The 16,896-nt window shown below is 30.9% G+C and overlaps 2 protein-coding genes across 2 annotated transcripts; both read right to left on the bottom strand.

Annotated features, from left to right (window-relative positions):
• Positions 1-565: 565 nt before the first annotated feature.
• LOC119609967 (protein croquemort) lies at positions 566-4,735 on the bottom strand. Its single transcript, XM_037965029.1, has 5 exons — positions 4,595-4,735; positions 3,912-4,217; positions 3,049-3,845; positions 2,892-2,985; positions 566-767 (listed from the first exon to the last, which is right to left on the bottom strand). Exons 1-5 carry the CDS (start codon positions 4,721-4,723, stop codon positions 621-623), a joined length of 1,473 nt encoding a protein of 490 aa, XP_037820957.1. The 5' UTR covers positions 4,724-4,735; the 3' UTR covers positions 566-620.
• A 6,300-nt stretch (positions 4,736-11,035) lies between these two features.
• Positions 11,036-15,694, bottom strand: LOC119609968 (protein croquemort). The gene is made up of 5 exons (XM_037965030.1): positions 15,403-15,694; positions 15,006-15,308; positions 11,580-12,388; positions 11,428-11,518; positions 11,036-11,369 (listed from the first exon to the last, which is right to left on the bottom strand). The coding sequence occupies exons 1-5, from the start codon at positions 15,529-15,531 to the stop codon at positions 11,208-11,210; spliced, it is 1,494 nt and encodes a 497-aa protein (XP_037820958.1). The 5' UTR covers positions 15,532-15,694; the 3' UTR covers positions 11,036-11,207.
• Between the last annotated feature and the right edge of the window lie 1,202 nt (positions 15,695-16,896).

The following is a 16,896-nucleotide window of genomic DNA, read 5'->3' as shown; positions in this document are numbered from 1 at the left end:
TGATATAAAACGTAAGTTTGCATGTTCAATTATAATAAATTTATTTATTTAGCAACTTGTTATGAGACCTTTAGTTGGATGAAAATATTTAACTGTTAGTAAATTTTGTTACCTTTTCACTTCTTTTGTTCTAAATATAAAGGAAATTTTTAAATTATTTTTTTTTTTCAAAAATGTCAAAAGTTGTTGCTTTCGTTGTTTATTTTTCTTGTTGCTAAATATATTTTTTGTTTAAATATTAAATTACTTGCATTAAATCGCATGCGAAAAAGGTCATGTGTTAGTATTGAATTACTTAAGTATTTAGAAAAATAAATAAAATGTCGCGATAATTATATAGATTTTTTTAAACTTTTTAAACAAATATGATGTAATAATATTTTAAAATTTATAACTTGATATTGAAACAAAACTAGTTTCAAAAAAAATATATTAATAAATTTAATATTTGATGATTATTTATAAAAATTAAATTTTTCTAATTATAAATATTTTTTTAAAATCTAAAGAAATAAGATTTATTTTACGTTTTACTTAAACTCAATATATTTTAGCTAATTTACACTTTTAAATATATAAAAATTTTACTTATACATACATTTAACATCTAGTTTTTTATACTATTTGTTATAATTATCCTTTGAGAAATCCTCTCCATGCCATTTATGCTTTTTTGTCAAATATATTCCAATACAAATCAGTATTAATCCCAAAATGGTGAATGCAATGCCACAATATTGACCAATATGGGACAAGTTTAAAATTAACTGAAATAGAACAATTAGTTATTTGATAAGTTAGCAATTTAATGGGTGGCTCTGTGATAGATGATTGTTCTGGTACGGAGGTCTTGGTTTTGACTGTAGAACCCATATAAAGGACCTTTTTGAAAGTCACATTTTCATCAATAAATTGTTTAAACATATTGGAAATAATTAAATAAGGTATTTCAATTGAAAATAATCCATTCATAATATATACGAAAAATGTTGTACATTGCATGAAATGCTTCGTGGTTTCCCTTCGTAAGAGGGCTAGGCGAAATCGTGGACCGATGTTGTCCATTTTCAATGCCAAACAAACTGCATCAATATAAAATATCTAGCTCCCTAGCTACTTCTATTTGGACTCTATCGTGTTCTCAACAGACAGACAGACAGATGGACGGACATGGCTAGATCGTCTTAGAATTTAATAAGGACCCAGAATATATATATACTTTTATGGGTCTTAGATGAATATTTCGATGTGTTACAAACGGAATGACAAAAACAATATACCCGCCATCTTTTTTGATGGTGGGTATAAAAAAAATCTTGATTTCTTAATTCTCGAGTAGTTTTCTTAGAAACTGCCAACGATAATTCAACGAATTTTGTCACATATCATTTTTATCGCCCAGGAATTAATTATGTTCAAAATCAATCCAATCTCGAAATGGATTTATCGTTAATAAACTTATCAAGAATATCAGTATCACCACTAAATTTTGGAGATATGTATATAAAATGTATGGAAATTATATTACCATCATATCGGTTCATTATTGTTTATCAACCCTGATATCACGAGTTTATCAACCCTGATATCACGAGTGATTGGCTTCCTTTGCCACAACTTCAAATGGCTTGTCTTCGAAGAAACATTCGAAGAATTTTTATTCCCACTATCAAAAAAGATGGGGGTATATTGATTTTGTCATTCCGTTTGTAACACATCGAAATATTGGTCAAATGACTTGCCTTCGAAGAAACATTCGAAGAATTTTTATACCCACCATCAAAAAAGATGGATGGTTATTGATTTTGTCATTCCGTTTATAACACATCGAAATATTGGTCATGAACCCACAAAAGTATTATTAAATTCTAAGACGATCTAACCATGACGATCATACAAGGTCACCTTCAGAAAATTACTTAAACGGTTATTGCTGGCTTGAAAATACGAGTTATGAAATTCGACATAAGAAACTTGTAGACGAATGTTAATCTTGCTACCGAATTTCTTGCGGAATGTGTCGGTAACTCACCCTACCTCCCATATAAGACCCCTTCATAAAATTACTTTAACACTAACTACTGGCATAAAAATGCTAGTACAGCGACGATGTAAACAAGTTTTATATGAATCAAAATCGGTCTACAGAAGGTTATGAAGATCGGTCAATAATTAAGAAAATTTTATGAGGAGGATTCAGAAATCGAGTACAGCGATGTTCTACACAAAACAAAATCTATGTATGTACAAAATTTTATGAGTAACGGTTCATAATTGACGCATTACTCATACGGTTTAAAATTTGAACAAAAACATTCAGAAATATCACCCTGATGTTTATAGGGGAGCATTCCTTTTAGGGCATATGGTTTGATGCTGGGTATATGAGATTCGGCACACCCGAATATAACACTCTCACTTGCTCTAACTCAGTCCTTAGTTAGTGTTTTAGTCTGTCTGATCGGTGATCGTGTGTTCGATTCCTACCGAAAACGCTTATGTAAAAGCGATCCCAATAGAGGTGTTTTTCTTCGGATTTGATATAACATACAAAAATTCTAATTATCATAAAAAAGGTCACCTGTACTGTGATTACATGGGCAAACGGATGGACTCACTAAATCGATATAATCTAATTGGTATACACAAAACTGAATTGCTTTATGAATCTAAGATAACTACCGACTCTGAAGATATCTTTTTTTTCAAAGTAAGTTTTTAAGAAGATGTTATGTTACTCTTTGAACGTGCAGTGCTGTTTAACTCCGAATGAGGAATTAATAAGTTTTGTTTGTATATAAAAAGTTATTCTAACTGCCAATATTTTTGTGCGTTAAAAACATATGATAGTTAAGAGTAAAATTAATTTAATTAAATTTTTCAAAAAATACCTTAACAATACTTAAAAAATTTTCAGTTATTTCAGCACTCATTTCTGTCGCAAATAGAGGAGCATAAAAATTCCAAGCTAAATCTCGTAAAATACTATAAATTAAAGACAACAAATTAAAACAATATTACAAAATTAATTATTAAAAAATTACTTACTCTACTTTCTCATCTCTTTCCACGAAAGCACTTATAAGCACCCGACCTTTGGCATTTAAAGGTATACCTAATTTTGGTTCTAACACCAGATAAGTGCTATGCTTTTCCGGATCTGGCTTAAGACCTGTAGTATTTTCACGATATAAAGGATCGGCCATATAGAAATGAGGATGTGACAAATAAACGGGAGCTTTAAATGTTACACGTGAATAATCAATTACACCATTTTTAGGACATTCCCGGCCGGGTACACAAAAACATTTGGTATCCTCTGCTATATAACCACTATCGAATGTTAGTTCAGTGGTAGTATATCTACGGGCACTTACACCTTTGTAGGTTTCATTAGTTTGTGGATAAATATTAACATAGCGGGCAGCATCTGATAAGAATATGCTTACGGGTTCATGCCATTTCTTACCAGGAGCCCATATCTCTCCTGTACTACCATTAACACGACCGCATTCTCCTTCCCAGAAACTAGTATGATTCGAACCATTCCAATATCGTAAATCACCCAAACGTGTTATATCTCCTTTTCCAGTGTCTATGCTGAAAGTACCTTCAGCTTCTTTGGAATTGTTACGTTTGTAAAAATAACCAAAATAATTTTCTTTTACCACTATTCTGGGCGAATGTAGACGTTCACCAAAATCCATAATGTCATCATAAATACCATTAAATATCCAATCGAGAGGCTTATGAGTCATAAACAATTTACCACCCTCACGATTGAGACAATAGTTAAGAATTTTACGTGTAACTGGATGAGCATTGCGAAAAATTTTTGCTCCAGCCTGGAATAGAAGTTAAATTAGATTCTTTATTTTATTTAGTTTGATATTTTCAGAAAATCTTCCTACCACTGTAGGCAAATGTGGTGCCGTTATCATGTCATCCAATGAACCATTCGATTTGGAGGCCTCAAAATACCATGTACGACGTCCATAGTAGGTAACCAAATTTTCATTGTTGTCCCAATGCAAATCTTCTTTCACTTTCATTTCCCGAAACACATATGGACCCATTTCTACAAAATTTGGTTTCACTTTTGTATCATTCACCAAATGTGGATTTGTCCAATTGTATAGATAAAAGCTAAGGTATAAGGGCACGGGCGTGATCACCCATTTCGAAAACATAAAGGAATCTGGACTGAGAGGTAACATCTAAAGAATAATGGTAGTAAATTTATTATAATGGATACATCTATTTTACTTTAGTTTCATCAGATGCTTAAAGAGAAAGAGAGAGAGAGACATCTGAACGCATTAAACAAAATCAATTTGTCAATCAAGCTCTTTCTCTATTAATTCAATTTCCTTAGAATAATACAAGAGAAAAATAGCACAATCAGCTAAACAGTACAAAAATGCAATTGAGAGACAATAACAGTTATTACAAAAAACTCTCTATTTTATAAATTGGTCAGAATGAAAGAGAGAGAGAGACATGTAAAAGCAATATTGTGTGTAATGACAAAGTGCAATAGAGAGGCGCAATTTACAGTTGTATAAGATCAGTTATATCTGAACACATTGCTTACCGAGTATACAAATTGCTCTGACAGTGTAGGCGAAGCAGTTATTAGTACAACTCCCAGAATCATTAACAATATACCCACACTGAACACACATATTTTTTGCTGTTTAACACTGCAACATTTGCAACACATTTTATACAATATTGTAACAATATATTTTTCCTATGGTTTTCAAATCTATATTCTATTTCCATTAAGATCTATATGTAGAAAAGTAGTTATTAATACGCCAATTGGTTCCTTTATTGTTATTTTTTAAAATTATATGTTTTAGACTAAAGTAACTGCAGTCAACTAACTTAATTTCCAAAAGTTATTAAAGCCTCAATGTATAATCTCTAAACAATATTGCAATAGAAATTGAAAAGAGATTTTTGTTATTAACATTTTAATGGAATATGTACTAGACTATAAATAAACAAAAACAAAGAAACATTAAGTATGCAATTAATTTCTTATATTTATCTACATAGTACATACATACTTATGTATGTTTGTTAGTACGTAAGATAAGAAAATATCAAACATTTTTCAAAATTTGCAATAGTATATGGTCTGGTCTCCCCAATAAGAGATTGATAAGGTTAGTACAATATTTTGATACTTTTTTGAAAATCCGTTATGTTTTTTATCATACACACAACATTGCGAAATAAATATTCATCTGCCATCTTTCAAATTATATGTATATTTTCTCGGTCTTTAGAATTTTCTGATTCGCTTTAGATATATCTGTCTTTGTAAAACACTCTCATGATAAAACACGGCAATAGAAATTAACATTATTCTTTGGTACTAAAAATCAGCAAAATCGGTTTTCTTTAGAAAATTACATCAGCGCTCATAGCTGACTTAAAAAAGCTATGCGACATAAGCTAGCTTTATAGGAGCCAAATCATTTTAAAACATTTTATGAGGATCAGTTTATAATTGACTTTACCTCCAACAGAAAATCCCCTTCAGGAAATGACTTTAACGATCATTATTGGTTAAAAATACCAGTACTTTTACATAATTCTATGAGAATCGGTCCACAATTTATCATACTTTCTATATAAGTCTTTTCAGAGATATATAGGAAGTATAAGCCCTTATTAAAGTCCCTAATTCCTCTGATCGACGATATACATGTGATACTGCAAAAAAAAAAAAAAACAAATCATCTATTCATATTGATAGCACTATGCGACAAAAATAAATACCTGGGAAGTGATACCATTTTTCTGAATGGATTGTTTGTCAATAGTGAACTTACCACGTTTGTTAACATTTAGACAACGGAAGTGTATAAAATTTAGATTTCGACAACGAATTGTTGCAATGTTGTCACCATTATATAGAGTTGTCGTACGTATGTATATATATACTTTGACAACGGATGTTATTGAAAAATACATAATAAACAGTTTGGTATCAGTTTGGTAACAGGCGTGTATATATCTTTTTCCCTCTGTGTAGTGACTAACTACTTTGGAATTTACAGTACAAAGTAATCAATCAATTCAACGTTTAAATAACAAATTATACCTCAGCAAAAACTTAAATTGAAAAGTTATGAATTCAACCACTTTTCATTACTTAAGCATTGCAAAGCATACCAATCGGCTCAGAATCACTCTCTGAGTAGATTTACCTATGTCCGTCCGTCTGTGTAGCCATGTAAACCTGGTGCGCACGCTACTGGTCGCAATTTTAAAGATAATTTGATGAAATTTGGCACATATTCTTCTTTTGACTCTAGCATATTGAAAATGCTTAAAATCGGTCAGTTATTTCGTCTAGCCCCATACAACCATACCACCTAAATAGGGCTTTTGTGTTAAATATTCTTGTATGTCTAGGGAAATCGACAAAACTTAGTTTCATATAAGTCTAAAGGATACTACTAATTTTCGCAATGATGATTCTGCATGAATAACTTTAATATGGACAAAAATCCCTCTACTAAAATTTATACGGATAGGCCCATATTTATTCTATAACACCACGTATAGAAATTTTTTTTTTTTTTTTTTTGTAAACAAATTGTTAAAATATTTCTGAATTAAGGTAAGAAAACAAATTAAAAGATTTAATATTAAAAAAGTGATCCACATATTTAACATACTATCACATTCTTACTTGTTTTAACACGGCGGGCAATTTTGAAATTTTTTGGTTGTTACGCCCTTTTAAGTACTCTTACTTAAAGGTAATGTAGGCAATATGTAATAGTCACTGTAAGTTATGTTATTAAGTAGTACATGTCATAACGTGAACATCACCTTAAGGCAAATGCGGCAAAAATTAAGAAAAAATGCCTTTTTGCAGTTTCATAAATCTTATTATATATATTTCTTTTTTGCAATAAACACAATTTTTGCAACTACTTTATCACTTATGTATATTAACCATAGGCGTAATATAAAATTTTTTATTAATTTAAATTATCGCTATAAGTTAAAAATAAATTTAAATTCGACAAAAAAACAAATAATAAAGTATAGTCGGCCATATGATATCCTACAACAGTTATGAATAATTTTAAAAATTTATTTATTTTTTGTAAATAAAAACGTTAAATTAAATTTAAGCTTAATTTCGATACATTTAAACAATTTGTTGATGAAAAGTGATCATCCGGAAATGGTTTTATATGGGAGCCGATCCAAATGAAATTTGTTAAATTTATGTTTATTTATGTCGAATTTCATTGATATATAGGTGTTTATAAGTTAATTGTAGACGTTGAAGTTGTTTATGGATCGGATTTAGAGTCAAATATGGACCATCCTTCCATCCTTGGTGCAATAGAAGTTCACGTATTAAATTTCCTTGAATTATTTTTAAAAATGTAGATTTATTAAAAAGATGAATGAACAGACAGCCATACATAGCAAAATCGGTTTTAAGATGGAGTGTATGACCAATACTTTGGGCCGTTACAAACATTAACATAAACCCATATTACCCTGACACACTATAGTGGTCACTATATCCATATATGCTTTTATAATCCACAAATAATTGTCAAATTAATCAGAAAATTATTGAATTTACACTTCAGGTGTTTTACGTTTAAATGCGCTGATAAGATTAATAGAATCAATAACAGCAACAATAACAACGATAATAAACGCAACAATTTCAAAAGCAATTCTAAATAAATAAAATTTATGAGTTTGCACAAGTGAAAGTACCCCCACAAACAAAAAATAAATACCACCGCTCCGAAATGTTTTATCAATTTGTTGCCAGAAAGAGGGGATATATTGTGGCCACATTACATGGTCACACAGACGGACATAGCTTAATAGTCTCAGAAAGTGATGCTGAGCCGATTGGACTACTTTAAGGTGGGTGTAGGAACAATATTTTTGGGTGTTACAAACATCAGCACACCACTATAGTGGTGTAGGTATAAAAAAAGATCTTTCCCACAAACTTAAAACTTACCGAATATGTACAACAAAAATATATACATTTCATCATGACATTTAAATTTTAAACTATTTAATGCAATTGTGAAATGATCTTGACTTTATTCGCTCAAAACAGTTTTATGTGCCACAATCTCAATTTTAACAGTTTTCATTCTATAAAATCAAAAAAGCAGTTGATTGACGTCATTTATTACTTAAAGCTTAACTAAGAAATGCACTTTTTTCAACATTTTAATTAATGTTAACAACTTTTGTTTTAATTTTTCATCAGTTTCGTTGATGTTGTGCATCAGTTTTTTTTTATGTTTTGCAAGCGAATCACAACTAAAACAAAAATAAAGAAATCTTAGCAACTAGTTATTTAAGAAAAATTCTATTCTATAGATAAATTATTTCAATCAATTCCATCAATTAAAAAATTAATACAACAAAGCGGTTTGTCTTTAGTCATTAACTATTGATGATTGTTTCAAGCAGGGGAATGTTGTCTAATGAATGTCTAAAAAAGTATTCTGTAAAGTTTTATTTAAAATTTCCATTTGTCCAACAAAATTGAGGAAATGTTATCGCTAGATAATAAACTAAATGAATCATAGTTCTTGAAAGTATGTGTATTTGTTGACTTAGGCTAATATTTCATATGATATTATATACCCCAGGAAATGATTATATTATAAGATTTCAAAATTTTGTATTAAAAAAATTTATTTTAAATCTTTAAAAATTACATTAAATCAATATTTTATGTGGGATACTTTCTCCTTGTCATATATTAATGTAATACTACGAACTAATCTGTGATCCATGTTTCCTATAAAATAATAATAAAAATCTTGTTCTCAAATTTTAGAAGAAAAAATCACTTCTATTTAATAAAGATTTCAATAGTCTAACAACTTGTTGATAAGCAAATATTGTTGCTAGAATCTCTTTATATTTTGACCCAGTAAATTTGTGTAGAACTCATATAAATAACCTTTCCGAATAATGCATCAAAGAGCATGTTAATTACGAGTTTAACCAATTCTCAAATCAGTCTCAATTACAACATTCTTAGAACTTTACATTATCTCTAATTGCTTAACGTTAAATTAGTTTTATAAAAAACAAGTAAGAGAGGGAGAGAGCAAGAGAGAGTTACTTACTCATCATCCTAATATGAAGAAGTGATTTTCGAAAGTGAGTAATTTCACAGATTAAAAAAAATAGTAGAAGTTTATTTTAAAATCATGCTTTGACACTATAGTGGAATAAGGATTTGTCTTGATGACAAGTAGTAATTGGTCTAAATACCGGTGCTGCACCCACCCACCTTAAAATTTTTCTTATCTTTTATGTCCACATAAAGAACTATCGCCTATATCTATTCCTAGCGCTGAATTAAAAAACTCTTTTAGGAAATCGGGGTTTCAGTTGCTAATTGCTTAGATAAATAGGAATTAAGGTGGAAAAACCTTATATAACGATTGATAAAAGAAATTAGCAAACAATGTTCCCAAACTTAGTTGTCTGTACGAAGTTCTTTGGAATTTTCTAATCAGTGTTCCAGAGGAATTTAAAGTCTGTTACCACTAATTAATTAATTAATTAATTAATTATTTAAAGTCTGTTACCACTAATTAATTAATTAATTAATTAATTAATTAACTAACTAACTAACTAACTAACTACTAACTAACTAACTAACTAACTAACTACTAACTAACTAACTACTAACTAACTAACTAACTAACTAACTAACTAACTAACTAACTAACTAACTAACTACTAACTAACTAACTAACTATACTAACTAACTAACTAACTAACTAACTAACTAACTAACTAACTACTAACTAACTAACTAACTAACTAACTACTAACTAACTAACTAACTAACTAACTAACTAACTAACTACTAACTAACTAACTACTAACTAACTAACTAACTAAACTAACTAACTAACTACTAACTAACTAACTAACTAACTAACTAACTAACTAACTAACTACTAACTACTAACTAACTAACTAACTACTAACTAAAACTAAAACTTAACTACTAACTAACTAACTACTAACTAAACTAACTACTAACTAACTAACTACTAACTAACTAACTAACTAACTAACTACTACTAACTACTAACTAACTAACTAACTACTAACTAACTAACTAACTAACTAACTAACTACTAACTAACTAACTACTAACTAACTAACTAACTAACTAACTAACTAACTACTAACTAACTAACTAACTAACTAACTAACTAACTAACTAACTAACTAACTAACTACTACTAACTAACTAACTAAACTAACTAACTCTAAACTAACTAACTAACTAACTAACTAACTAACTAACTAACTAACTACTAACTAACTAACTAACTAACTAACTACTACTAACTAACTAACTAACTAACTAACTACTAACTAACTAACTAACTAACTAACGAAAACTAACGAACTAACTAACTAACATAACTAACTAACTACTAACTAACTACAACTAACTAACTACTAACTAACTAACTAACTAACGAACTAACTAACTAACTAACTAACGACTAACTAACTAACTAACTACACTAACTACTAACTAACAACATAACTAACTAACTAACTAATAACTAACTAACTAACTAACTAACTACTACTACTAACTACAACTAACTAACTAACATTGGTTATCAGGTGCATCACAAATCTCTATTTTTTAGCGAAATTCATTGTTCGGTCAAAAATTCCATCCCATTTTGGATGTTCCTATATTTCTTCATAATTTGTTAAAGGGTTTCGATAATCCCGTTCCCGGTATAGATGTCATTGCTAAAAAAAAACTAAAAATCGTAATTTCTGAAATTTTTAAAACTTAATTTTCAATAGCGGGATTTGTAGTTGCCAATTTCTGATTGAAATGGTCTGTGTAAGTGCTTTTATTTCTCGACTTTGTCCCGTATTTGGTAAATAAACTTAATTTTATAACGATTTCTGTATTCTGAAACAGTTTTTTTTTTTTTTAGGTAGTTGTCTAATATTTTCTTATAGATTTTATTAAATAATTTCATTGTTTCGTTTTGTTATTTATATAAAAATTCAATAACTAATACTTATTGCTCTAACTTAAAACTATAAGATTTGTTCTCATTGATGAAGACAGAGAGACTTCCTAGATGGACAGGTACATTTCAGTACATCTTTTTGATGACCTAATGTGTTGGGGCTTCTTTAATTAAATTTCTTTCATCTGTTTTGGGTTTATACCATTTGTTGGTACAGGAGAGATAAAAACCGGTGGCATACATAAGAGCTCCTATGCAGAGGAAAGCAATGCCCATATAGAAACCGATATCGGGAAGACTTAAGGCCAGCTGGAAAATTAAATAAATTTATCTTATGAACTTCATATAATAAAAAGTGTATCTTTACCTTAACTTCACCGGCTACTTCTTTAGTAATTCTGGCTTTACTGTTTATCACAAACATGGGCGCATAAAAGGTGTGAATATTTTTTAGTATTCTAAAAATAAATTATAATATTATTTTAGTTATATTGACTTTTATGCATTAATTTAACTTACGTTATATCATTGTCGGGTTGTATGAATAAACTAACTTGTACAGCTGCATTCACTTCCAATGGTACTCCCAATCTTGGCTCCATGGTTATGAAAAATATATCATTTTTCGGATCTGGCACTGTGCCAGTGATGGTATCTTGATAACTGGGATCAGCATACATGAAATTAGCGTGAGACATATACATGGGAGCACCTTCAGAACACGGGCCAATATCAGTCATACCCGGCTTAGGACAATTATCTGGTTGTCTTTCTTTGGGACAATAACATTTCATATCCGGATTCCTTTCACCACTGTCATATGTATCGGGTTGAGTTTCATAGCGTATGGCCTCTATGCCCTCTATAACATCATTACCCACTGGCACCAAATTAATAATACGACAAGTGTCTCTTATAAATATAGTGATCCATTCATCTGAAGCTCTTTTCGGCACAAACAAATCCGCTGTGCTGCCATTCACCTTACCACAATCACCCTCAAAATAGCCCGTATGATTTTGTCCATTCCAAAATTTCAATTCACCCATTTCACGTAAATCTTCCGCTCCCGTATTAATGGTAAATGTTCCCTCAAAATCGGATGTACCATTACGATCTAAGAACCAAGCAAAACGATTCGATTTTATATGAGCAGTTTCAGAATTATTAAGTTTCATAGCATAATCAAGGAATTCATCGTAGAAGCCTTCAAACAACCATTCATTGGCAGTGTGGGTTTGATAAAGGGCGCCCCCGTTAGTGTTGAGTGCAACGTTGAAAAAGAACTTTATGAGTTTGTTAAAACTACGAGCGGCATTTGAAGCGGCCTAATGATAAGAAAGAAAATTAAATTATTTTTTAAATACTAATATAAATAGAATTTTAAATATTCTTTATAAATTTTTCCATAAATGCATTACAATAAATGATTAATAATGGTTATCAGTAACTAAATTGCTTAGTTATATGTATATTCACTTTTTTAGTATGGATTAATTATTATCAGACATATTTTTATTATGGGGTTAGTTTGATAAAGTGTTGTGAATATTAAAAAACGTTATAATAAATATTTTTAAAACTAGCATCTGTTTGTCAATTCAGAAATAATTTCTAGGTTAATTAATTGCGAATTCTTTTAATGTAAATAATAATCATAGTCACAGAAATCTTGCTTTTTAAAGGGATCTGAAGAAGTACAAAGGGTTTTAAAGGGATCTGAAGAAGTACAACTAGGTCCTAGGTCATACTATCGTGCCAATTGTATGCTCCTTTACACTTTGTCAAACTTTTTTTCTAAAACTTTTATATCAATTCCAAGAAATGAAAATTCTCGTGGTCTTAAAGATAGGTTTCTCGTTGTAAGTGGGGCTCGACAATCTATCCCACTTACAATGTCCGATCGGCAAACACCATATCGTAAACTTTTTCAATTGATTCGTTAGTAAAGTCTTTAACTGGGCTGTTGTATGATGGGTAGGCGAAATAATCGTACTCTTTATACCAATTTTTAATAGTCTTCGTTCCTGGTACAAGATGTGAAAGTACTTTACGTGAGTACCTCCGTGTTTCCGCTTTGTGTTTCCTACTCGCCGGTGAAATGGTTCTGTCGGTCCATGTACAAGGACTAATCTCTGATCGAGATGCAAAAACATCATTTCCGTTTACAACCACACAAATGGGATCGCTTTTGTTGATTCACCAACAACACCTAGAAACGTATTCGATAGAGCGAAACACGAATCAAATGATCCGAGGACTTGTTCTTACTCACAAAGAACACATTGTGGTAAATTTGGTATGATTAGATTTAACCCTAAACATACCTGAACAAGAAAGGAAAATTCAATGGTATCACTTGTATGAGATATATTTCATCCATTACCTTTCAAACACTTCTTACTCATTCGAACAACATCATAGATACATTCATCCTGTATCATATACACTTAAAACTAACTCATTTCCTACGCTTAGTTCCACAATCACTCCTCTTTGGGGTATCTGTTGTCTCGGCAACATCACCGAACTAAGTTATACCATGCGTCAGTCTTTTAACCGAATTTGGGATTAAACCACAGCTATCACGTGCACCCCGAAGGGACCTCTCCAATAACAAGGACAAGACAAAGTCCGAAACTCTGATCTGCGGGCTGCCGGTTCCCGTGGTACAAGATTATGTGGTTCTCTGGTTCGATCTGATGTCAAATTATTTCAAGGAAGGACCAAGAATACATTTATAGTCCCGGCAGATTAGATGTGCTGGTAGCACCTTCAATTACATTCCAATTTGCGAGGCACAGTTTCTTTACATGGTTTACATGGACGGACGGATATAGCAAAATCGGGGCAAAAATAATTCTATGCTAATTGGTATACATACTATAATATACCTTCCCCAAAGAGATATTCGTAATGACTAAATTCTAAAACTTCCTAGAAATGTCCGTCTGTCTATTCGTATGTTTTGTACAAATACGCCAGAGCGCGAAATGAAGAATATAGTTGGCTTAGTCCATAGAAGTAGCCGTCGCAGTAATGTGTTGCTTGGTTTAGTCCTTTAATGTTGCTTGGTGGATATCGTTTTGGATATGATAGTAAATGTCGGCATAAATTAATGTATGAAAATACTGATCCATAAAGACCGTTTTCCAAAGTTTGCTTTCAATTTATGTTGGTATATTCCATGGACTTGTAAACTGACTTTTCTATAGTTTAGTGTATTAACTAGTCTAGGGAATAAGAATTAACCTTTGAACCTACGAATGTCTAATCTATAGATTAGTCTGTTGTCAGGTCTATAGAGCAGTCTTCTGTCTAGTATATAGACAAGTCTATGAGTTAGAATGCAGACTAGTTTATTCTATAGAATAGGTAATGGTCTAGTTTATAGAATACTTACTCTATTGTTTAGTCCATAAAAGACAATAGATTATCTAGTCTATTGACTAGTTTTCTATTATATATACTACTCGAAGGTCCAATCTCTAAACTAGTCAGTTTTCTGGTTTATAGGGTAGTCTGTTATCTAATCTATAGACTAGTCTATGGTCTACTTACTAGTTTATTCTATAGAGTAGTCAATTGTCTAGCATATAGACTAGTCCATAGACTAAATAATTTTCTATAGACTTATCTATGGTCCAGTCCATAGAGAGGCAATATACTGTCTAGTCTACTCTAATCAAGTCAATAGACTATGGACCATCCTATTGACTAAATGGACTTATTAATTGGTTAGTCCAAAGATTGATCTAATGACTATTTAATATATGGGCTAGTACATATTAACCGCTATTTTTGAAAGTGGTATGGGTCTACCTTTCCAAACTAACAGACGTGCGTCTTCAAAAAAAAATCTCACTGCCTAAAGTCCATTGATTCATATTTTCACATAAAATCCCTTTTTTTCCAAAAATCACTTAAAAATACATTCTTACTTACAATTGAGGGCAAATGCGGACAAGTAATTAAATCCTCTAAAGTACCGCCAGACATTTCGGGTTCAAAAAACCACGTACGTTCAGGTCGAAATGAAACAGTATTATTGGGATACCAGGTAATATTCTTTTTGATTTTATCCTCACGGAAAACATACGGACCGACACGATCGAAATGAGGTTTAACACCAGCCACGCGCACCTGTTCCGGATTAGTCCAGTTAAAGAGATACATGTGTAGATAAACGGGTATAGGTGTAACAGACCATTTGTCATAAGTTAGACCACCATCTTTAAGGGCCAGAGTCTAAAAAAAAGGTAAACAAATTATTCGATATATAAATATTGAGAAAATATAGGGCAAAATAGAAAGTTTATTTTTCCTCCTAATTTAAATGTACCTTATAAATCATATCCTCAGCAAACGAAGGCCACCAGAGAGTGCACACCAAACCGGAGATTATAAATAGTGACCCCAAACCAAATACCCATATTTTTTGTTGGGTTTCACCACAGCAGCGACAACACATCTTGACGCTGTTAACTTTACAATTCAAATGGTCTCTATGTGTAGTGTTCTGGCCTACGACAATGTTTTGACAACAATCACAATAACACACACTATAAGCGTTCACGCTCAGACCCTAGCTTACTCGTTGACAGCTACACTGTGACTGTGTCAATACCGGCAACATTTTGTTCGACTGTTAAATTGAATAAAAAAACAAATACAAATTGTTTTAGTTTTTTTTTCTTTGTATGTACTTTTCAGACTTGTAGATTAGCAGGAGTTTAAATTCATATTCTTATCGATTGCATGCATTTTTTCCAATTTGATTGACCACTTGTTTTGTAATCTTGCCTTAGGAGAGATTAGCTCATTTTAATTATCAGATAATCTAAAATTTTGATAAACTCAATCCATTAGTTTAAAGTAATTTAACACACAATTTAAAGTCAATAAACTTATTTGCTGCTATTTAATTTGTGATTTTGTTGGTGTTGAGTTGAGGAAAGTGGAGGGAGTTGTATCAATTAAATATGATTAGTGTAAGTATTTGATGGATGGTTGATTAGGTTTCATATTTACAAGTTTTCAATAAAATGTTCTGTTTTGTGAAAAAAACTATAAATAATAATAAAACTGCATCGCAAAAAAGCAAATAAATAAATAAAGAGATTGTATTTACTTTTTTGTTTGTTTGTTTTGATAATTTCTGACCAGTTTATGTCCTACAGTTGTGGTAAAATAAATAGCAAATTGTAAAGATGATTGATGATTAAAGCAAAAGCACTTAAAGACTTCTAAATAGATCAAAGGTATATTTAGTTTGATAATTAAATTATACAAATTGCACAATTTATGATTTTATTTTCAGCAACACTGCAGCGTAGTTGTATAAACACTTGTTGCTCATTGTATTACAGACAGTCTGAGCTTAGTCATACTATTGTATGATTAAATCCACAAGTGTTGATAATTTTGACTTCAGTTTTATTTTATTTACTTTAATCGCTTTCGATTTTAATATTCTCATTAAATGCTCTTTATTTTGGTGTGTCTCTCTTTCATGAAAACATTTTTAAGCATACATAAAATTATATATTTTTGTAATATTTCGATTTGTTACAAACGAGATGACAACATCAATATTACCCCCCTATATTTGGATTGTGGGTATACAAACTTTATTCCTTCAAGAACATTTTTTTTAAACGATTGCTTAAATAATTATGTCCTACACTACTATAGTGGGAAGAATATTAGGCGTTTGTGCTGATGTTTGTAACAGAATAACTTTCTGAGTCTAAGCTATGTCCGTCAGTCCATCAGTCCGTCCGTCTGGCGTGTGTGTGTGTGTTCATGTAAACCTTTTGCGCACCCTATAGGTCAC

The sequence above is a fragment of the Lucilia sericata genome, unplaced genomic scaffold (assembly GCF_015586225.1).
Source record: "Lucilia sericata isolate MDLA Ls3-8-SP2 unplaced genomic scaffold, ASM1558622v1 Contig001096F_arrow, whole genome shotgun sequence".
NCBI lineage: Eukaryota > Metazoa > Arthropoda > Insecta > Diptera > Calliphoridae > Lucilia > Lucilia sericata.
The sequence above is the reverse complement of the archived record's forward strand: the minus strand, read 5'-3'. Positions and strand labels throughout refer to the sequence as shown.